Genomic DNA, 23,700 nt, shown 5'->3' with positions numbered 1-23,700 from the left:
CATGCACACGTCCATCCGCCCATCACTGGTTTGATAGTAACAATTGAATATACTGCTAGAGCTAAGCAGATCATCACTGAGCATGATTATTTATTATTTGTATTACCATAACCTCAGAGCCCTGGGCTTGGACCAGGACACCGCTGTGCTAGGCGCTGTACAAACGAGAAGAAAAAGATGGTCCCTACCTCAGAGTTTACAATTTAAGTATAAAACAAGAGACAACAGACGGAGTGCAAGGAAACAGAGACAATATCAGTCGGTATGATAGGGCGTGATCTCAGCACACCAGCAGCCTAACTGTTAAGCTTTTTGTAGACATCACAGAAAAAGAAAGTTTTAAGGAGGGTTTGGAAGGAGGAAAGCCTGTTAGTTTTGTGGATGTTTATGGGGCGCTCCACCCAAGAGTGAGAGGCAGGCCCAGGAGACAACACAAAGATGCTTGTTTGGAAATTTAACATGTGGATGACAGAGATGGGCATCAACAGGCCACAAACGTGAGGGCAGTTAGTTTAGGCTTATACAGCGGAGGGATGCAAAGAGAGGAGAGACATGGTAAAAGTGATGGGCTAGGAAAATAATTTTTGCAGCAGCATTCTGAATGGATATAAGATGGTGTTCAAAGAGTAGAAAGAGTAAAAACTGGACTCTATCTTTAGGATGATATTACATCCATTGGAATATGAAAGTAAAAGTCTATTTTGACAAGTAGGTGGCAGTGTTGTAGCCTTTAATTTGAGGAACTGAGGAATCAGTTGCCACAAAATGCATTCGAATCAGTTTTATCAGCCCCCTTAAGAATCTCAGGGAGGGGTATATCTAATTCACTGAGCTAATTTAAGGCTGAAATCAGCTTGCTTTCTGAAAATTACAATCTTTTCTGACATTCTGAGTCCCATGTGTGTCTTTTCCGATCTATCTTTTTATGCCTCTCTATTTATGGCCACAGAGGCAAAGATTTAATTTATTAAAGACAACATTTCTGTAGGTTTGCTGCTTTACACCTCCATGAAATCCCTCTAGGTATTTCCTGACTCCATCCTTAACCAGCTTTGTCGCACTTCCTGCTTTCATATATGTATTCTCCAGACTGCTAAGGTAATTTTTCTTTTTAGTTTTATTTCTTTGTAACTTCTGGGAAGTAAGCTCATAACACATAGCAAGAGAAAGCCTTGAAGTACAATCTTCCCAGCAATGACTTTCACAAATAGTTATGCTCTGTGTTAGGCAGATCACAGCTCTATGCTCCCTCTCTGCTGTCTTAGTCTTCTTTTTAAAGATACAAATATTCGATATATTGTTTTGTCAACATCTTCCAAAAAGGTTTTGCTTATTCTTTTAAGTGAAAGGTTAGTTACTTCTTCATCCACTCAACACTATTCAAACTGCTCTATTTAAAAATGTTTAACCACCTTTGTATGTACTTCACACATAAATATGAGGTTTCTTCTCACTGCTTATCAGTGTCATTTTCACCTTACTACCAAAGAACTTTCTGTAATTTTTTTCTCCTTCTTATCCAATTACATTGTTTACTTTGGGCCAGATTTTCAAAGGTATTTAGTTTCAGACAGGTGCCTGGTGAGTGGGATGCTAAAAGGCACTTAAGCAGGTTAAGGGCCTAACTCCTATTGAAATCAGTGGCCTTTTGTTCAAAATGCAAGTGCTCTTTTCCTTTGAGGTGGACATTCCTAAGAATTCTTAACCTGTCTGGAAGCAATCTTTCCACGTTACCTGGAACTGCTCTTGATGTACTCTATTTTCCAAGACTATATTTTTCGCTTCCTTCCAGTTTCATTCCCACAATAACTTTGCTTCTCACTGAATCACTGATCATTGTTTAGGTTGAACTTATTGACAGTCTCCGTATCTTAGATTATGTAGGGTTAGTATGTTTACTTCTCAAACCACGTATCAAACTATCAGCCAACTTGGTCTGATCATCTGGAAGTCATCACAACCATAAATGGGCCAAGTTCAGATCTAGCTGTGAATGGACAAAACTCCACCGAGTGTATTAATAAAATATTCTTATACAGGTCTCCATTACAATTCCCCCCAAAATGCATTTTGTAGGCAATTAATTTTGTCAGACATATCACTCTTTATCTGCATCTTTATTCTAGGTCCACCTCCATTGTATCTCTGCACACCTAAGCAGTGACATCAACCACAATTTTGTAGTATTGCTTTTATTATGTAAGGCATAGTCAAGAAACACAGAGATTTGGAATATAAATGGATTTTGTCTTATATAGTAGAAAACATTTGGTAAGTGTTCTAAAAGAATTAGGAAAGCTGTCTTACTAGGTTCCAGAATGTTACTGCCTCATTTCATGCAGAGCAACGTCCCAATACTCAAGTTATAATAGACCCCTATTGTATAACATATCCCTCATGCAAAAAATCATCAAAATTAAGAGGTACTGAGCACCTTGCTTCCAATTACGTGGTTGGAGGAATCTCAGTACCTTTCAAAATCAGGCCATTAAGTTTAAAATTCACTGAAAAATGTCTTTACCTTTACTACTTACACCTTAGATTGCTAACACTGAAAAGATATTTAGAATCTGTCTCCTTTCACTATCTATACATTTTGTTTATTTTTTGCACTTCACTCAGGCTGGACCCTGGCAATAGTTTGTCAATTTTACCCTCTGGTTTTGTTGTGTAAGGCACTGTATTTCAAGGTAAATGATACTGAGAAATGTTTAATGAAAATCTCCCCCTCACCACTTGTAATCCAGAAGAAGATTCACTAACTTAAAAAGTAATAAAAATATTTATATGAGGCTTCTATTTATTCACTTTACAAAACTGAAATATTTTGGCCTACACTGAAAGGATAGTGACACCTAAAACAACTACACGCAGCATCATCTTCTAAATAGAACACAGAATACGACAGGGACCCAAAGTAAACATGATTTTCCTGTAATCGTATCAAAATGTTAAACGATGCATAATTTACATCTCAAGATAGTAATTTACATGACACAGCTCTGTTGAAAAGAAGCCAGGATTACATAATCACTCTGTTTCAGTTTGGGGTGGTCTTCCCAAGTGATCACCATGAAATATAAAGTAAGCGAAGCAGGGTAAAAGTCTCTTTTACAAATATAAAATGAATCCAACAAAATCTTCTCTCATAAAGCTACAGTATGTGAAGTTTGATGTTGATGTTCCTATTAATTAGCATCATAGTGCCTGAAGGTGCATGCCGTAAAACAACAACATCACACACCAGATTAAGGGAGCTATTTAAAACCTATATCTTCACAAATTATTAATAGCTTAATCAGATCCTCTGTGTTATATGAACAGCTATAGAAATGCCAGACATTCTGCCTCTGTAGAAAGCTTCTTCTATGAAGAACTTCAATAAGGATGGTCTGAACGACGAGCCTCAAAGTAAAAATTTAATCATTCTGTTTTCTCCCTTTCTCTGAAAACTTCTCTCATGATGCTCGAGTCATTACCTCCTGTTTCTACGGTATTTCCTATAGAGTTCACAGTACTGCAAAAAATAATAATGCATACTTGCATCTCCATCATTAAACTAGCTATTAAAAATTTACATAGCTAACTAAAATAATGTTCCTGATATAGTTGGCACCTTAGCCATAAAGTAGTTAGTGTAGCAGATAAGAGTTTTTAATGATGATTTCGTGATGATAGCAGTGGACATAATCAAGAAGTGACTGGTATTCTTCTAGATCAACTGACGCTTAAACTGATCATAACTTTTAAACACTGCATGCACCTTCTTGCAAATCCCACTGAAACAGAAGTACATCTTATCCCACATTATAGACCAAAAACATCCCTAAGAGCAAGGAGTAACAAAACAAAATGTAAAGCTTGAAAGTAACCAGCAAGCAAGCAAAACACAACTACTCAATCATACTGCATTCAAGTCGCATCTCTTCCTTAGGTCATTTTGTCTTTTAAGGGCCCGATTCTACAAATATTAACAGCCCAATTTAAATCAATGGGACTATTCAGGTAAGGAAGGATCACATATGTAAGGTTTTGTATGACTGGGGCCTTATATTGTAAACTGTAAGGAAACTGCCTTCTTATGTGTCTGTCTGATGCCATGTATATAAATGGATCACTTGATGATTACTTGTTCTGTTCATTCCCTCTAAAACACCTGGCATTGGCTACTGTTGGACAGGATACTGAGCTAGATGGACATTTGGTCCGACCCAGTATGGCCATTCTTATTCTACATACAGCATACACTAATAACAGCTTCACTCTAGTATTTTCCCCCCCCGGAACAGAATACCAGGCTGCTACTTCTTCCAAAGTCCCCGTTACATTTACCACTACTCAAGACTTGCTTAGGATATTTTGCCTCCCTGGAATCAGACCTGCCTAAAACAATTAAATATAAGATTTAGACAAATGTTAGAGAGGGCTTGCTTCAGACCATCAAGAACAATAGGTTGCAATCTATACATGTTGCCACTTCCTCTATTGGAAACTGTCAGGTAGCAGCAGCTTTAAATTAAAAGCAGGGCTCCACAAGAACTCCACCAACGGAAGATCTCTGCTGAATCAGCATATGTTTTCTTCCCCGCCCTCCCTTCCCCCCCACCCTCAATCTTGTCATACCTTACCCATTTTGTGGCTCTCCCAGACAAATTCTAACCCCAGCTCTTCTGGGAGAGAGAGGGTTGGTGTGAAAAGTCCACCTGGTGCATTACAAGGACCAACGCTAGGGGCTGCAGCACAAGTTCTGCAGCACCTACCAATAGAATTCAGGGAATTAATTGGCCCCCAAGACTTTATTATGGTTTAAATAATGTGTTTTTGTTATTTTCTACCTAATATCACAATTGTCTTTTTACTAAAAATTTAACCTCACATTTTTAAAGTAAAGACCATGAGTGAAACTACACTTAATATTTGGTAACAAGTCACATTTTTGACCATGAAATAAATCTAGTTTCCAACATTTTTACATTAATGAAAAGCCTAAACTGAAGTTAATTTTATATGAATACTTTGAGGTTTGATGTATTCTTTCAGTTATGAGCAACTGTATTTTTGAAGAGAGTATTCATTAACAGAGTGTTTACCATGATAGGTTCATGCACACAGTAATTAAAACATTGAAGGAACATGTCTCTATTTAACATACTTAAGTAGAATAAATTTTTACCAGATCCCAGTCTATGCTGCGGAAAAATGTGTGAGACTTGATATCAGAAAACCCTGTCTGTGGCTGGCAGCCAAGCCTTTCTTTGGGATCCTGTGGAAGACAAGAGAAAACACAATCAATATCGTGTTTGTCTTTACACTTCTTTTTCTTTGTTCTATCATGACAGAGTCTCCAGTTTTTCACTGGCGCAGGTAGATCATACAGGGACAGGCAGTAGTACATACACTGTTGGTAAAATAAATCAAGGCAATCTAGTTTTCAAAACTTCATGGGTTTGAAAATTCATTTTAGACTTTTTATTTTACAGCATTTCTCGTGATATCAACACTCTGAATTTACTTAATAAATGTGCTGTTTTCCCTATTGATGCAGATAATAGTTCCACTGATTTCACTTGGTCTGCTTGTATTAGTAAGGACTACTCATTTAATAATTGTTTGCAAACACAGACCAATAATTATCTTAGGTTTTGTACTCAGTTTCATTATAAAAGACCATTTTACTAACTTGCCAACTTGCTAGTACATTTTCAAATGAAGTTCCATGCTATAAAATTTTCACATGAAAAATCAGCAATTTAAAAGATTCTTTTTGGAAGCTATATGTCCTGATTTTATAAAATTTCTTTACAGAAAGTAGATACACCTCTAAGTTTTTAATTAATTTATGTTTTATAACATGAAGCTCTGAGCTATTGAACTTATATAAACAACAGTGTTGTAAAACTTACCTTGTTTAAAAATCCTTTTAAGACATGAGAGGCCTTGACAGAGAGAAATCTTGGAATCCGGATTGGCTTTTCAAGGATAACTGTTACAAGTTTAAAAAAAAACAAAACCCCAATATGTTTTGCACTCTGTTATATGACATCCACTATGATTTTAATAAAAACTTTATTTGTATTACTGCGGGGACAATGTACTAATATAGCAACTATTTAAGTTATTTCTGCTAAATTTGCCAGGCTATACAATTTTATTTTATTTTTTCTTAATATAAAAAGTCACTCCACACTCTCTCTGGTTAATATCTTTTCTAAATGTACTATAAAATGGACTTTTAAGGACATAACTCAGAAGAGAAAGCCAGCATACTCATTTTTGTTTTCAAAAAGCTGGGGGCAATGAATCCAGTGGTTAGAGCAGGGGATTAGGAGTCAAGGCTCCTGAGTGCAATTCCTTTTTTTGTGTGACTGACACATTAACGACTATGGGGGCAAGTCACTTCAACATTTAGTTCCTGCTTCCACAACCATCAAATGAGCATTTACTTTTCTCTAACTTTGCAAGGCTTACCCAGTTAATGTTTGTATCTTGGGATCTTCACATGAAAAGTGCTATGGTAGCAGTGACATTTAAAGACTTTCTGAAAATTCTTAATCTCATGCATCATTTCTTTCATCCTGTCATACTGATAAACACATTGTATAAAGGCTTTTCATCTCCTTAAAGTCCTGATCAAGGGGTTATATAAATGTGATCTCACATTTTTTAACAATTGAGGAAATATTACACTGGACCAGAGGTTGTGGGGATTCCCCATTGTGTCATTACAAGCAACTTTCTTCCTTCATTATACAGTATTCCCACTCAAGGAGTATTTTGGAGACTAGTTATGCACTTTAAAAAGAGTACACAGTGGTGCTTGAGACTGCTCACACCGGCAGTCAGATTGGTCACTAGGAAGTATTTCAGAATGAGTCAGAGTTTAAGGCCACAAGCACTAACTAGCATCTGCACACTAAATCCAACACCCAAAGTATTACAGCCCACAGGAGACTAAACTATTATATGCCTCAGGCATAGAATGGGAGGGATCTTGGTGCACCAATGCCTGAGGTCTCCGCAATGGCAGGGAATTTTATTAAGTGAGATATACCCATAGAATTCTGGAGAGTGACCCAGGCCCCATGTTGCAGAGGAATACAAAAACCCTAAGGTCACCACCAGTCTGACCTGGGGAAAAATTCCTTCCAATCCTCTCTTCCTTCTCTGAGACTATGCACATACACCTTTGCAATTCACTCTTTACCAATCAAGCACTTTCAGCATTGCTCCTGTACTTGACATGGTTGTGCACGCTACCACCTTTGATTAGAATAATGGGCACACTGCTACCCATGCAAACCAGTTGCTATTAAAGTAACTTATGACACTGCTACCAAGAAATCACCATAGGGAAACAGAAAAAGTTAGCTGGAGCAAAACTACAGGTAGATATGGTTGGTGCCCAGAAAGTTCCCTCAATGCCTTCTTATAATACAGTTTTCAAGAACCTTTCCATACTCTGGACACAACCTAGCAGACACACTGTCTAATGCATGGTCTCCCATTCCTTTCATTGGCACGTTCTGTCCCTACTGATGATAACTTAACATCCTTGTGGCAATTACAGCAGTTGGTTTAATGGAAAAGAAATATCACTGAAGTATTAATAGCCTTTGGTTCAATGAGTGTTTTGCCCTTTCTGAAGAAAGTCAGTCAGGCGGTCTACTGTGTCTTCATTTCATTTCATCTCTCCCTCCCACCTGTTCTGTTTCTCTTGACTGGCATCAAGGCAAGCCAGCTGCATGTGACCAGTCAGGTGTCTGGAGACCACCATCAAGTCTAATACTATTAACAACGCTTACATTGTATTTATCAGATTAACTGTTTTAAGTTGGGGATAAATGTATAGGTCAGTATTCTCGGGGTGTAACACGTTGTGGGAAGCAACTAGCAAGTTCTAGAAGCACATCATCTGCCATTGTGCTCAATTCATTTTGTTACATTCAAAGTAAGTTATAAAATATAAGACATACAAGGAATATAAACATATGTACCAAAGAACTAGGGTGAAAGAGAAAAATATCCCAGAGTATAAGAGTAATATGAATGATAATGTCTTTGTTGAACATAACAATGGATTTATGGTCTTGAACTGCAATTCAAAGAGGGCACACACAGATTCAACCCAAGATTTCTGAACCTTGTTTTCAATGGCTACTTCTGAACTCACTGGGTAAGTCTACACGGTAGCTGGAAGCATGTCTCCCAGCCCAGGAAGACCAACACATAGTAAGCAGCTCCTCTCAAATTAGCCTGCTAATAATAGCGGTGTGGATGCTGTGGCAGGGGTGATGCCGCAGGCTAGGCACCTGAACCTGGACTCACCTGCCTACCTGGGTCTGAGCTCAGGTGGCTCATCTGAGCTGCCGTCCATGCCGCAACATGCACACTGCTATTTTTAGCAGAGCGAGCCTGTGTCTGTCTTCCCAGGCTTGAAGCATGCGGCCAGCTGAAATACCACAGCCCTGTTTACCTATGCTAGTATCACTGGTAGTCATGAGATGATGGGAACTACTGAGACCTCTCTTACATCTTTGCTGTGTAGGAAATTAAAAGGAAGAGAGAAGGCACCCACAGTATGTAAAAGGTGGTTGCTAATTTTCATTATTTAGTGTTTTGTTCTTCCTTCAAAGGGATTCAAGAAAAAAAAAAACACAAACTCAAAACAAAAACAAAACAAATCTTAAATATACCTTGGAAGAGGTAATCTTCAGTGTTCATGTCTGGATTGTCAGTTATTATATCAAATGGAGATCTTCCTGCCATCATTTCAAACATCAGGACACCAAGAGCCCACCAGTCCACACTGAACCCTATAAGCATTAAAGAACACATTTTCAGGTAATAATTCCTGGTTCTAGGATAATGGTACAATGACATTTATTGCATCACCGATGGAGATTAAGGACCTGATTCTGCAGAGAGCTGAGAATCCTCAACTCCCACTGAAACTGCTAGCAGCAGGGCTCAGTGCCTCACAGGAATAGCCTTTAATAGAGCACTTTGGAGAAAAATTAGTAACGGTAATTTGTTCAGGAACTTGTAGCTGGGCCATAACAGTCCACAAGAGAGTGAGACTTCAATTAACAGTGCCAAGATAAAGGTCAATATACTTCTTAAAGCTGGAAGATACTGGAGGATTTTTGAAAGTTGTGAATGCTATGTTACCATATAGGAAAATGACAGTACTCAGGTATTTTACCAACTAGATAGGCCACTTTTTAAATTCACAACAGTAGTTAGTGTGCTCCTATAAACTACTACTGTTTCGAATTCTATGTTTTCTGTTGTCCGACACCCTGATCCAAACAGCTGAAAGCTCAAACCAGCATAAAAGGATTGGGTTGTGGTATCTGCTCTGTAGCACAAAGCAGGAGTTCTCTTTCAGGAAAAAGCTCACCCTTTCTAGAAATATCTTTTAATAGAAGCTGTACATCCATGACTATGAGGGTCAAAAAACACAAACTGTCTGAAGTACATCTGAGAAAATTAAACTAAAAATTCAGAAAACAGAGTAAAAACATGTAAGCTTAATTAAAACTGTACTCTTAGTGTCCTGCAAATTGGAACTTAAATTAGTGATTCACTGTAATTAAACTTACAAGTTTATGCACCAACTCACCATATTCTTCCCCTCTTAGGATCTCTGGTGCAATGTAATTTGGCGTTCCACAGAAAGTGCTTGTCGTGTCACCAGGACCCAATCCTTCCTATTGGAATAGACCAATTCATCTTTTGAAAGTTAAATTCTACCTGCAGCAATTTACCTTCAACCAAGCTTTTATAAGTATTTAAAACCAGGAGTCTAAGATGCCTCCATTCACCAACGAGATTCCAGGGGTCAAGGTAGTGATAAGACTCCTCCCAAAAACTCCTACCAGTCAAAACAAACTTTTAAATTTTTTTTTACAGCCCTTCATCATGGTAAGTGTGTGTGACATTACCAGGGTGGAACTGATTTAAATAAAATTGATTTAAATCATGATTTAAATCACTGGTCAGGAAGATTATTTAATCATGGACTTCTACATAAAAGTACATTCTTGTTGGTTATTATAAACCTTAATACATATTCTTTACAACTCAGAGACAGATGTAGGTTTCATTTTTAGAAGGTACACACAATACATTTAAGTGATTTATTTTGAAAACTTTTCAGATTAATTTTACAGCTATATCAGAAAATTAATGATTGTTTGGTTATTTCATTTACCAAAGGTAACTGAAGCAGATATTTATGAAGTCACTGGGAGGTGAACTATCACCAATTCAACAGGTTAATCATTAATATTTGGAGGATTTTCTTGCCTTGCTGTATTAGGAGGAGACCACCACCAGACAGACATTTAAATTGTTTTATTTAACTGAAACAACAACATTATGTATTCTGGATTTTTTTTCTTCAGTAGCAGATGCATAATATTTTAACAAAACAAGCATATGAATTTTTGAATTTAGTTAAACATTCAAGTTTTTTAAAACCAGGTTTGTTTTTGTTAAAATTGTTTTTAACTAAAATAATTAAATGAAATATAAAAAAACCCAAAATATTAAATAGACTGTCAGCCAGGTCAATAAGAGAAACTTAAAATATTGGCTTCTGCAGCTAACTCAGTCGTCTTCACCTTCATTTTCCCGTTTGTTCATAATCTGGAAAAGAAAAACAAGCTTTCCTGCTTTTTCAGGTCCTAAACGATTTCTCAATTTGGAATGAATTAGTCCAAAGGAAGAAAATATTCTTTCTACCCCGGCAGAAGAAGCTACTGCTGTTAAAAGTGAGATCATTACTTCAACAGTCGCTGAATCCAAGTGCTTAAGTGACTTCCACCAGTTCACTGGTGTGACTTTCTTTAAAGTATCAGCAGCAAACATATTTCCTGAATGGTTCTTATTCCCAAACTGGGTCTCTTTTACAGCCTGCTGCCATTATAGGTTTTCCCTTCTAGTGAGAGAATGGTATGGTAGATCTGAAATCAATGAAGGCTACACTCAGAAAGACCTCAAGATTTCTGGAATATGATGCTCCGTTTCACTTTTGTTTCTTTCTACTGCCTGTCCCTCCCTTTTCACATTTATCTCCAGACTTCTTCTCCTTGTCCAGATCTATTCCGCCCTCAGCAATCTTCTATTTATTGAACTTTTTGAAATTTTGCACTTTTAGAGAGATGTAAGGGTTTGACTCTGTGTACACAAATTTACAGGGGACAATAGGGTTGAGGTCTGTTATTTCTCACCTCTATACATTAAATTTATTTATTTAAAACATTTTTGCTGTTAACAAGCATGTTATCTCCACAGACAATTCCACAGTTTGAGAACTGCAAAATTAAGCATCTCTGATGGTATCTTCTAGACTGAGCACTGAGTCCCACTGGGTAGATAGAAAGATTAACCTAAATAATCTATACAGAAGCCCCCGGAACCCCGTAAGATTGGGTCCCTAATCCATGAACTATTGGAAATCATTTACAAAACTTTTCTTAAACATTACATGAATATATTGTCTCATACTGTGGAATTAGAATTTATAATCCCTATTCCATGATGAGCTCTCTTTGAGCTATAATGTAACTTAATTAAAACTATCTTTAGATTGCATTTTGAGGAAAAAACCTTTTTAAATAAAAAAATCTGATTTAAATTTAAAAAATATCAGATTTTTTTGATTAAAAGAAAAATAATTGATTTTTATCCACCCTGGATGTTACTAATCTTGACATTTATAACGTTTAATTTGTTTAGTTTAGACAAAGAAAAAAGTCTCATTTCTGGGGAATTGTTTATTTGTTATTTTTAAAGATGAAACCAATTCATCATTTTTTGCAATTGCTGCCGTTTAACTCCAGGTTATGAATATTAGTGCTGATGCAACACGTCAGATAAGAGTCCTTGAAAACTGGAGTCCTATTTATTCCTTGAAGAGGTATATCACAAGCAGTGACAATGCAAGCTCCCCCACAGTGCCCCACTGCTAATGTGCATAATGAACTGTGAAGAACCCCTAATAAGACGGAGAAGGTAGCTCAGTTAACTTGGTCCGTTCAATCCCTGGACCCTCTGAAATTGACAAAAAGGGTGCTACTTGTGGTGCTGGTTTTGGGGACGTGGCGGTCCATCACAAACTAGACTGAGACCCCTCATCTCATTTCACATGGGCCAACAAATAACTTGGAGACAACAACTGCCAGCAAGTATTTGTGCGTGTCAAAGCAGCAACCCAAAGAGGTAATATCCCATTACAAGCCCCCTGAGCAGTCTGACCTCATAGTTCATTAATTTACTTGAGCTTCTTAATATCTGCTTTGACTTTTATTTCAAATACCAGTTCATTTAAATAAGGCTACAAATAACCTTCTGTAGGGCTGTATTTGCCTGCCTCAGTCTCTCTTTAGGTACAGGTTGCATTTGATCAAAATTTATGAAGTGCTATTCAGTGCTAAAAAGTTCCAGTGTCAACAGTAATTTATTAGAGATGGTCTCTCTTGGAGGATTGGCAGTCATTGAAAAGGGCTAACACAATTCAAATATACAGAATCATAAAAATTAGAGATGGAAAAGACCTATTGTATTAATTCATCAAGGCCATCCCCCTAGAAGTGCAGGGTTAGTCTCCTAATAGAGGTCATATCAGATATGAAACAAATTAAAACTTTTATTAGAGAATATTTAAAGTTACAGAACACAAATTGTTGAATACACATTATAAATACCCATGCCATATCAGTTCATGCTTGTCAAAAACATTATAACCATGGATTGCAAATGGAGAGAGAAAAGTGATATGAGCTGACAATTGCCTGTAGCAGAAAAGACAGATGAGGATTAGTGGTTAAGCATAGAACATAGAAAAAGAAAGTACACTAGTTAGTTAAATCAGTTCAAAGAATCGTTCAGTCTTGTCGCTTCTCAGTTAGTGGTCTGAATCTTATCCTCAGATTGGCAGTGTCCAGTAATGTGTTCAATATAGCGGTATCTGAAACTATCAACTACTCCATCAGCCTGGAGTAGTGTCTGGGCACCTCACAGTCCTGAAACAGTCTCATTCTTGCAGTCCCAGGCACCCAATGCTCTGATGATCAGTGTGTGAACGGCAGTGGAGTATCCCCATTCTTTCAAGGTACCAGCCAGGATGTGTGTGTATTTCTCCATTTTCCATTCCTGTGTCTCAATGAAGGCAGCGACCCGATTCTTGAAGGGGATTGTGACACCCTGGCACCCCAATATTCACCACTGTCATGTAATTAGGATATGTTTTGTACAAAGTATGCCTTGTGAGATATTCTAAAAATCTTGATCTGCTAGACATTAATATCTCATTGAATGGTATGTGCTATCATATGTGAAGTTATGAAGTTTGACTGGGTATATGTTACTGAAACATGTCGTAAGGTTGAAATCACCCACAAGCAGCCTTTCAGGTACAACAGTAAAAAGGAATTTGAATGGCTTATGGAGGAAATGCACACAAGCACAAGGATTACCCAGAAAATGTGTACACTAGAAACCTCTCAGATAGCACTACACAATGGGAACTGTTTGACCCAGGTCACAGCAAAAGAGCTTTCCAGCAAGTGGGAAGAATATATAAAAGGGGGACAATGACATCATGATGATACCTCACTCTCCCTACAACAATACACCTGGAAACACTTGAGGGGCAAGGACTGAACTGTGGGAAGTGATGGTCTCAGGCTAGAGGAATTTTTAGCCTGTGTGTGAAAACGTGAGAAAGCCAAGGCAACTTGTGCGTTAAGAATCTGCCAGCCTGTTTTCACTCAGGCTTAGAATTTGCTAATTCATACCCTACCTATCTACTTAAACTCAGGTTTCAGAGTAGCAGCCGTGTTAGTCTGTATTCGCAAAAAGAAAAGGAGTACTTGTGGCACCTTAGGGCTAACAAATTTATTTGAGCATAAGCTTTCGTGAGCTGTACGAAAGCTTATGCTCAAATAAATTTGTTAGTCTCTAAGGTGCCACAAGTACTCCTTTTCTTTTTGCTTAAACTCAGTTTGTGGTTTTGTTTATTTACTAAGGTAATCTGTTTTCATCTGTTTGCTATCACTTAAAATCTATCTTTTGAGATTAATAAACTTGTTTTGTTTTGTCTAAAAGCAGTGTTTGTGGAAATTATAACTTGGGGCAGAAAGCTGTCACATCCATCTCTCCACACTGAGGGAGGGGACGAATTTTATGCGTTTATGCTGTACAGTTCCCTGCGCAGCGCAAGACAGTATAATTTTGGGTTTATGCTCCAGAGGGGATTGCATGTCTTAGCAACTGGGAGGTGCCTTAGCTGAGCCTTCCCATGCAGAGCTGATCTCAGCATGTGTGTGTGAAGCTGCAGCTGGGTGTGTCCTTATCTGTGTGTATGCTGGTGAAGGAGCAAGTGTGGAGAGCTTGGCAACTTATCGCAGCAGCACAGTGTGAAAGGGAGCCCAGGCTGGTGGGCTCACTGGTACCCCAGTTCCAAGTGGCATCCTGGGAGGGTACCCATCACAGGGATAATTCACTTCTGGTTCCTCATCAGTGATCACAACATCCAGTTTTAGCTGAGAGTTGAAGTCCAGAATTGAAGAGTTAACGAAAACAGCTCACAGATGCTGAAATTGCCTTAACAAACCTATTCTGCACATTGCTGTGGTGAAGTGGCCATGCTCTGGAATGGGGTTTACAGCTGCACAGGACGTGAGGCAGGGTTTCATTCTCAAAGTTGCATCGCTGGTTTAACCAGTCCCTACACTTCATCTTAGTCAAAAGGTCAAGAATCAATTACTATAACTATGGAACCCCTTGTGGCTTTGGCTTCTAAAGTATTAGAATTGATTATTCTAAAATAAAGGCAAATTACAATTCATTTTCTTCAATGAAATTATGTGGGTGTAAAAGCAGTTTGGCCATATCTGGTCCTCGGATTGAATTTAGTTAACAGTTCTGTTGGTAACAAATGTGAAGGAACAGAATTCAGCATTCACAGCTGTATTGAATCTGCAGGTCTAACAGCACAAACATAGTAAGAACTTTATTTTTGTCCACAAATTCACCAGTATGACTTGGAATACACCCAAGAAATAGATTTGTTGAGCAAGGTGGTGCCATTTTTCAGAAGTAATTTTTCAGAGCAGAACTGCAGTTTAAGACTAAATTCTAGGCTCAGTTACACTTACATTAATCTAGGCAAACTTCGTATCTCAGATTTACCCTGGTATTGCTGGCTGTAGAATTTCATTCAACAAGACTATTTGACACAACTAGATTAAAATATACAGATTCACAGTAGAATTATAAGGAAAGACAGAAAATCAGAGGAGAAACTTACCTTGCACATGCCATAATCTGTTAACTTGATATGACCCTCTGCATCTAGCAGAACATTGTCTAGTTTTAAATCTCTATAGATTATTCCTCTCTCGTGTAGGAAGTTCAGAGCAATACAAATTTCAGCAGCATAAAATCTTAAATCAGAAAAAAGAGTCATTCACTAGTAGAAGAATTACACAAAAACTGGCATAAATTGAAAAAATCCAATGACAGTTTTTGAAACCAAAGGAACAAAGTAAGAAGGAAAAGCTAACAGAATCTGGCTTCTCACCATGGATAGGATAAAAACAACAAAAACCCCTAAATTCACTCAAAAGTAGTTGTTACAATCAAAATACAAATAATTAAAAAATATAGCCACTGTCTACAAGGCTAAAGACTTATAGCAAGTAATTTTTTTTCAATTTGATATTGAAGAAATTTTTTTCATCATACTATTGAATATTTCTCTGAAGCTGTAAAACTCAAATACTGGGCATCAGAACTGGATTTCTGAGCCAGTAAAATCTACATCAGCTATTCTAATGCAGTGCCAAGACATGTGTCTGTAATGCCAACACTTGCAAGACAGTACTTTTTATTCGTTTCTGTATAAAAACTCCCTTAACTAGGTTCACCAAAACACTTAAACCCTATATCAGCAATGCACTTCAGAGAACTGTTAATCAAATATAAAAGCAATGACAGTTAGTTGTTCCTATTATCAAATGCTTTTTTTTTAAAAACTCGTTTCCTTGTAGAATACAAAGATTATTTATCTTTCAACTGAACTGCTTTCCAAATTTAAGGTTGAGCTTTCTAATTTTTTTAAGCTTTCCAAACCACCTACAGCAATTTCCCTTGAAATTTTTATATTCTCTTGTTGTCATTTAAGATAATTCTTTTGTAGGCTCATTACATAGCACAACATTAAAAAGTTTATTACATTTATCAACGCATTAGTAAAATACCTTGCATGTTCTTCAGGAAGTTTTCTTTGCCGTTGCATATGAAACATGAGATCTCCCCCATTTACATACTCTATGACAAGGAACAATCTGAAAATATACAATACAATAAATGGATTCCAACGCAAGGAAAACTCTTTTTAATTCCATAAGACTGACATTTTTACTAAGGTCACGGCTAATATTTCACTCCAACAACAACAAAATCTAAAGTTAAAAATGTTCCTCTGAGTTGCCCTCTCAAGTAAGGCAATTAAAATTGTAATTACAATAAAAATTAACCATTTAGAAACAAAACAAGAGCATCTATTCAATTTATAATACACCCATGTCTGTGGTATGTAGATGACATATCCATAATTTAAAAGCATGTATAAGAATACTTCAATAGAAAAACACAAATGAAGAAATTGATTTGAGCTTAATGAAGGTATACCTGCTTAATGCTAGGTCTGAGTTTGGCATGAAGCCAACATAACTATCCAAACACATGAAAAGGATAACAGAGGTTGCTGAAAGTAACCAAGTACCATTGTGGGTTGTCAGTGTAAAACATCATTTCTTGAATACAGTATCAAATGTATATTTTAAAAGTTTAACTTTGAGATTGCAACAAAGGAATAAGATATTGTCACAGGAGTATGGCAAGTAGATGATAAATTGCAAAGCCAAAGGCTTTATCAAAAACAAATGCAGGAGCAAAATAGACAATTTTCAAATAACAGGACATTTATACTATAAAAGCATCTCATTTTAATGGCTATGTCTATCATATCAAATGACTGATGCATATTGCAATGGCTGTCTTGTGATAGGGAATAGTATCAAATTTTCTCCGTGTACTGCTACTGAATAGCTGTATTCTGAATGGCTTAGAAAACAGACTGTTAGATAAGTACATTTTAAACAAAATAGTGTAAGTTTAAAAAACACAAAGTTTCTCATTAGATGAAATTTTATTATTTGCCACTAAATAAGGATCAGTCATCTAGGAGTTTGGCACAGATCTACTTTGACAAATATTAGACAAAATACTGAATACTGTTTTAGGCTGAAGGTGGGGGTTTTTTTTAAATCAGGCAAAGACATGAAATCTGAATAGTTTCATATTTGAAAAACAAAGTTCACACACCCAGACTCGTTACATTTTTGATACATGTAAGACATTTTTTAAACCAACCAAAACACAAGTCAAAAGTAAACATATTTTAAGAAGACTAAGATGACTAGTTTTACTATTAATTTACCAGTATTAAAAAGGTCAGTAAGCACTGTAGAGTTTTGATCATCAATGAACATACAACTATTATGCTGTTATTTGCACTAGCTTCTGAAAAGCCAAAACTGACACACTGAAGAAAGATGTCTGGAGATCTACATTTCTCTGAAGTGTAGAAAAACAAATTTATGTTTGAGCAAAGTAAAAGGGTTCTAATGATTTCAATCACATGATTCACAACAATCCTCTTCCAAATAAAGTTTTAAATTGTATCAGGATCCTTATACGCACCCATAAAAATTAAAATAATTCTGTTTATATGCTGAATACAACAATCTGAGCTCCTAATGCCATGCTGGGAGAAACCTTCTAAATTCGAAGGACACAGAAATGCCTGGCTCCATAAGGCCACCCATAATAAAAATAGGAGTCTGATGAGTTCAGATGTGGCCATTTTTCACTAGAAATGGAAATTAAATTTGGTGCAGCCAACAGGACCATCTGGAATTATTACAGCTCTGTTCTTTGACTAGGACCTTTGCCACTAAAAGAATCTGAATATGAATAATCCCCCAACCCCCCCAAACCCAGTAGCGGAAGCTAACAAATACACTTATTTTTTCAACCCCTTGTCTAGTATAGGATAAAGGTCCACCTTAATATGAAAAGAGTATGATCTCGTAACCTTGGGAAAACCCAATTTACCACCTCATAATTCAACAACTCATCCAAGTTTCATCCATTGGCATCTTAACCTGCATGCAATGATTCTCTACTTCATAGCACAACACAGTGTAATGAGAGAGGACATTGACTCATTTAATATGTAAATTTCTCTCCAAAGCAAGACAACTGGCTGCAGCCTTCTTTGATTTTTGTTGATAAATCTGCATTGCTTATTACTTCGCATTACAGAAAGGCAGTATGTCAAGCAAGGACAGTGTTACAAAGATTTTGCAGGAAACTCCAGAAATGTATGGACATTTTGGAGATGGATGAATAAGCAGCCTGGGGTTTTTTAGTCTGATACATATCTTCAAAGACATTGCAATAACCATTATGGGTCCAATTCTGTAATATTCTACATAGTATACCCCCTGAAGTTAATGGCTGCATTATCAGGGCCTATTAGTAGCTTTTCAAAACTAGTTTTGCAATGCACTCCTCAAAACACAAGAGAAAATGCAGTAGGGGTAGGGAAAACACAAGTGGAATGACAGGTTTCAGAGTAACAGCCGTGTTAGTCTGTATTCGCAAAAAGAAAAGGAGTACTTGTGGCACCTTAGAGACTAACCAATTTATTTGAGCATGAGCTTTCGTGAGCTACAGCTCACTTCACTGCTATGGGTACCCGCATGGCCCCACAGTATGCCAACATTTTTATGGCTGATTTAGAACAACGCTTCCTCAGCTCTCGTCCCCTAAAGCCCCTACTCTGCTTGCGCTATATTGATGACATCTTCATCATCTGGACCCATGGAAAAGAAGCCCTTGAGGAATTCCACCATGATTTCAACAATTTCCATCCCACCACCAACCTCAGCCTGGTCCAGTCCACACAAGAGATCCACTTCCTGGACACTACAGTGCTAATAAACAATGGTCACATAAACACCACCCTATACCGGAAACCTACTGACCGCTATTGCTACCTGCATGCCTCCAGCTTTCACCCTGATCACACCACACGATCCATCGTCTACAGCCAAGCTCTGCGATACAACCGCATTTGCTCCAACCCCTCAGACAGAGACAAACACCTACAAGATCTCTGTCAAGCTTTCTTACAACTACAATACCCACCTGCAGAAGTAAAGAAACAGATTGATAGAGCCAGAAGAGTTCCCAGAAGTTACCTACTACAGGACAGGCCTAACAAAGAAAATAACAGAACGCCACTAGCCGTCACCTTCAGCCCCAAACTAAAACCCCTCCAACGCATTATTAAGGATCTACAGCCCATCCTAAAGGATGACCCAACACTCTCACAAATCTTGGGAGACAGGCCAGTCCTTGCCTACAGACAGCCCCGCAACCTGAAGCAAATACTCACCAACAACCACATACCACACAACAGAACTTATCTTTGCAACAAAGCCCGTTGCCAATTGTGCCCACATATCTATTCAGGGGACACCATCACAGGGCCTAAACATCAGCCACACTATCAGAGGCTCGTTCACCTGCACATCCACCAATGTGATATATGCCATCATGTGCCAGCAATGCCCCTCTGCCATGTACATTGGTCAAACTGGACAGTCTCTACGTAAAAGAATAAATGGACACAAATCAGATGTCAAGAATTATAACATTCATAAACCAGTCGGAGAACACTTCAATCTCTCTGGTCACGCAATCACAGACATGAAGGTCGCTATCTTAAAACAAAAAAACTTCAAATCCAGACTCCAGCGAGAAACTGCTGAATTGGAATTCATTTGCAAATTGGATACTATTAATTTAGGCTTAAATAGAGACTGGGAGTGGCTAAGTCATTATGCAAGGTAGCCTTTTCCCCTTGTTTTTTCCTACTACCCGCCCCCCCCCCCCCGATGTTCTGGTTTAACTTGGATTTAAACTTGGAGAGTGGTCAGTTTGGATGAGCTATTACCAGCAGGAGAGTGAGTTTGTGTGTGTATGGGGGTGGGGGGTGTGAGAGAAAACCTGGATTTGTGCTGGAAATGGCCCACCTTGATTATCATGCACATTGTAGGGAGAATGGTCACTTTGGATGAGCTATTACCAGCAGGATAGTGAGTTTGTGTGTGTGGTTTTTGGGGAGGAGGGTGAGGGGGTGAGAGAACCTGGATTTGTGCAGGAAATGGCCCAACCTGATGATCACTTTAGATAAGCTATTACCAGCAGGACAGTGGGGTGGGAGGAGGTATTGTTTCATATTCTCTGTGTATATATAAAATCTGCTGCAGTTTCCACGGTATGCATCCGATGAAGTGAGCTATAGCTCACGAAAGCTCATGCTCAAATAAATTGGTTAGTCTCTAAGGTGCCACAAGTACTCCTTTTCTTTTTACAAGTGGAATGATCAGCCATATGAAGAGACTTATTACACACTGGAGAGAAGATACCACTTGTGGGAAAATATGATCCATGCAAGCTGACAAGGTTAAAGAGTCCTACAGAATAGAAATATGCTGAGTGAGTGCTTCTTGTGAAAACTGAAGCTGCCTCAGAAGCAGCTTTTCTTTATGCACCCAATTATTCCAGAATTAAAAATTCTTCTCTCTACACCTTCTTTTCCCCACACACACTTGGCAAATTCTCCTCACTGCTCATCTAATTCTAAAATACATACTTTGTAAAGATTAACCATTATAGAAGAACCTATGAATTCTATCCAGAGAAAGCCCTCTGAAAACAACTCCAAATTAAGTCAAAATCTAAACTAAGTTAAAATCCAAAGCAAAGGACTGACCCCCTTCTTTTTGGAGACACTTAAAAAAAGACACTCAGTTAATTTACTTAAGAGGCAAACCAGCTTGTCATGGCCCAATTTCAGGATTCTTTTTCTTGCAACTGCTATTGAAAAACTACAAAAAACTAAATGAAACCAAGACCCACATGCCCCTAACAAACTATCTGAATACATATCAAGAAGCAGAGCTTGTGATCTTTCACTGTTGCAACTGCTGACCTCTTATGCCCCCCGCCCCTTCCCAATATCTTGGTTATTGTGATCACAATGTTATCTAATTTAGACTGTGATTGTGCAAAGACTTACACATGTTTAACTATATGTATGTGATTACATATAATCTGGTAATTACAGCAGGACAGTGGGGTGGGAGGAGGTATTGTTTCATATTCTCTGTGTATATATGAAGTCTGCTGCAGTTTCCACGGTATGCATCCGATGAAGTGAGCTGTAGCTCACGAAAGCTTATGCTCAAATAAATTGGTTAGTCTCTAAGGTGCCACAAGTACTCCTTTTCTTTTTATAAATCACTTCAGTTTTTGCAGATGAGAAAAAACAATTCACTGATACTTGCAAGTAGATAAGAATTTATTAAGTATTTTCTCAAATGAATCAAAGTACTTTCTCAATCTGTGCTATGTATTTAAATGCCACAGTGATGAAAGCATAAAATAATGAACAGCTATATATAAAAATATTACTTCTCGATATATATGTAGGAACGGCATTTAAGTTGTCCAAATTAATTGCCCCAATAAATACTGTGAGAAGAGACAGTTCTTAGTGTGTGCTTTTTAAGACTGCTTGATTTTGTGTGTCCAGAAAGGTATAAGAGAGACACAGCTAACTTACTACCCTAAAAGTTTGTCCATTTACATGTCTATATCTGAATGTTACTATACTATTAAATAGGCCACGCCGTTATCTTGTGTTATTTCTACAAAGGGCTGTTATAGTAATACTTCGATCCAAAGGTCTCAAAACACTAAGATTATACTCTCTAACCGCCATGGTTGCTTTATGAAAAAAGCAGTTAGTACAAAGATCAAGATTTTCAAAATAAAGTAACTTCAAAACTTTCTTACCGACTTGTTGTTTGAAAGCACGAATGTAAACCAACTAGGAATGGATTACTGGATGCCTGTTCAAACACATGTTTCTCTGTCTGTACCCAATCAATATCCTGAAATAGAGTATTTGGAGAATCAGAACTACTGCTGGATACCCTGCTGTGGGTAAAGCCAGAAAATAAACCGTCAACATTTATAGTCCCATATATATTTTTTTTTTAATATATATAGTGTGTCACTGTTACAAACATTCCCTAAAAAAAAGATAGCCCAGAGAAAGTAATATTTTTTTGCTTCAACTGCTTGTCAGAGGTTTTCTGAACAAAATTTACTCATCATGAAATTTAAAAAAGACCACCACCTATGTGAAGTATTAATGATGTATTGGTTCAAAGTGTACTGAAGCAAGTGGATATCACATTGTAACCATTTGTGTCAGCTGGAGCTGCCACAATTTCCTTTGGTTTGGGTACAAGTCACGGAGTTTCACATGGTTTCTGTGATCAGCTAAACTATGCACGTGAAATACTGAGAAAGGAGACCACAAGCTACTGGTATTTCCCAAATTTAATAGATGCTAGGACAGCACTGCAAAACCAAGACCTATGGTAAAAAATATCCCAAATCTGTTCATAAATGCAAAAACTAAAGTCTGTGTACTATAATTGTTCTCAGCATAGGTAAGCATTCCCCATGCCTGTTATAGCATATATTCCACAATACTTCACCCCCTCCATGAATACCTATCAAGGAGTGACTGGCAGGAAACCTTGGGCATTGGTAGGCTTGAATTCCCCAGTTTCTAGCTGACCAACACTATGTCAACTCTCCAGTCAATCTGAAGACAACTAGGGGATATATACTCAGGTGCCCTGACGTGAGGTCCAGCAGGTAAAAGCTAGATTGCAACCTCTAGAGAGCAATCTTTAGTGCTATCCTGTCAGGCCAAGCCCAACAACTGAGATCTCCATGGGAGCTGGGAATCCCCATCAAGTGTTAACATGTATTTGGTTCTGTACATAAAGATGTAGCCTTTGAAGAGGCAGAGACAGGTCAATTACAGGCAAAAAATTATGTATATACAAAAATTAGTATAAACAAGCAATAGAAGTGTTTCCATGTCTTTTTTTAAGCACCAAGTAAACTTTTCTTACAATGACTGTAAACCAAGCTTTGTGCATTGTGCTATTTCCATTGGAACAGGAGAGTGACACTGGCTAGTAACGATCAAAAAAGGGGGGCATTATTCTCACTTCCTAGGCTAAGAAAAAAATCAAAAGGAACAGCATGAACAGCGTAAAGCAAATTAGATTTTAAAAATTCTTTCAGCTTTAACAACTGGTGCTTTGTGATAGGTATTTCTAAGTTGTCTTTCACATGGGTATAATAAGGTAACTTGGTAAAAAGACAGTTAATAAATTTTTTTTTTGAAACTTATTACTTTTAGTCTGACAACATACTCTGAATAAGCATTCAACAGGATATTTCCTTTCGGTTCCTTTAACTTCAGTTCTCATTAAATCAGGGCCGGGGGAGGGGGGAGAGAAATCTGCCTCAACTCCGTTTTGGTGAAGATAGCCTTTGAATATTACTGTTACTACAACACTAACAAAGCACCAGCAGGTTCGATGCATTCTAAATTCACTGATATTTGAAAGACGAAAACATTACTAAGTAATGCATTTTCTCTACCATTGAAACACAATCAAA

The 23,700-nt window shown here is 37.6% G+C and overlaps 1 protein-coding gene across 7 annotated transcripts in view; it reads right to left on the bottom strand.

Moving 5' to 3' along the window:
• The window catches only part of PRKCZ (protein kinase C zeta), a 157,006-nt gene that overhangs the window by 20,403 nt on the left and 112,903 nt on the right, over positions 1-23,700 (bottom strand). For 6 of the 7 annotated variants that reach the window (XM_084651866.1, XM_084651865.1, XM_084651867.1 and 3 more), the window contains 7 exons: positions 22,006-22,103; positions 16,269-16,355; positions 15,317-15,452; positions 9,623-9,710; positions 8,694-8,813; positions 5,904-5,983; positions 5,174-5,263 (listed from right to left, as the gene is read on the bottom strand). In XM_084651866.1, coding sequence (XP_084507992.1) covers positions 5,174-5,263; positions 5,904-5,983; positions 8,694-8,813; positions 9,623-9,710; positions 15,317-15,452; positions 16,269-16,355; positions 22,006-22,103 — 699 coding nt within the window. Of the gene's footprint in view, positions 1-5,152; positions 5,264-5,903; positions 5,984-8,693; positions 8,814-9,622; positions 9,711-15,316; positions 15,453-16,268; positions 16,356-22,005; positions 22,104-23,700 lie in introns of all 7 variants that reach the window. The other variant, XM_084651869.1, reaches the window with a different exon arrangement.

Source organism: Lepidochelys olivacea (genome assembly GCF_965140295.1).
Source record: "Lepidochelys olivacea isolate rLepOli2 genome assembly, chromosome: 18".
Classification (NCBI taxonomy): Eukaryota; Metazoa; Chordata; order Testudines; family Cheloniidae; genus Lepidochelys; species Lepidochelys olivacea.
This window is presented reverse-complemented; position numbering and strand designations above follow the sequence as displayed.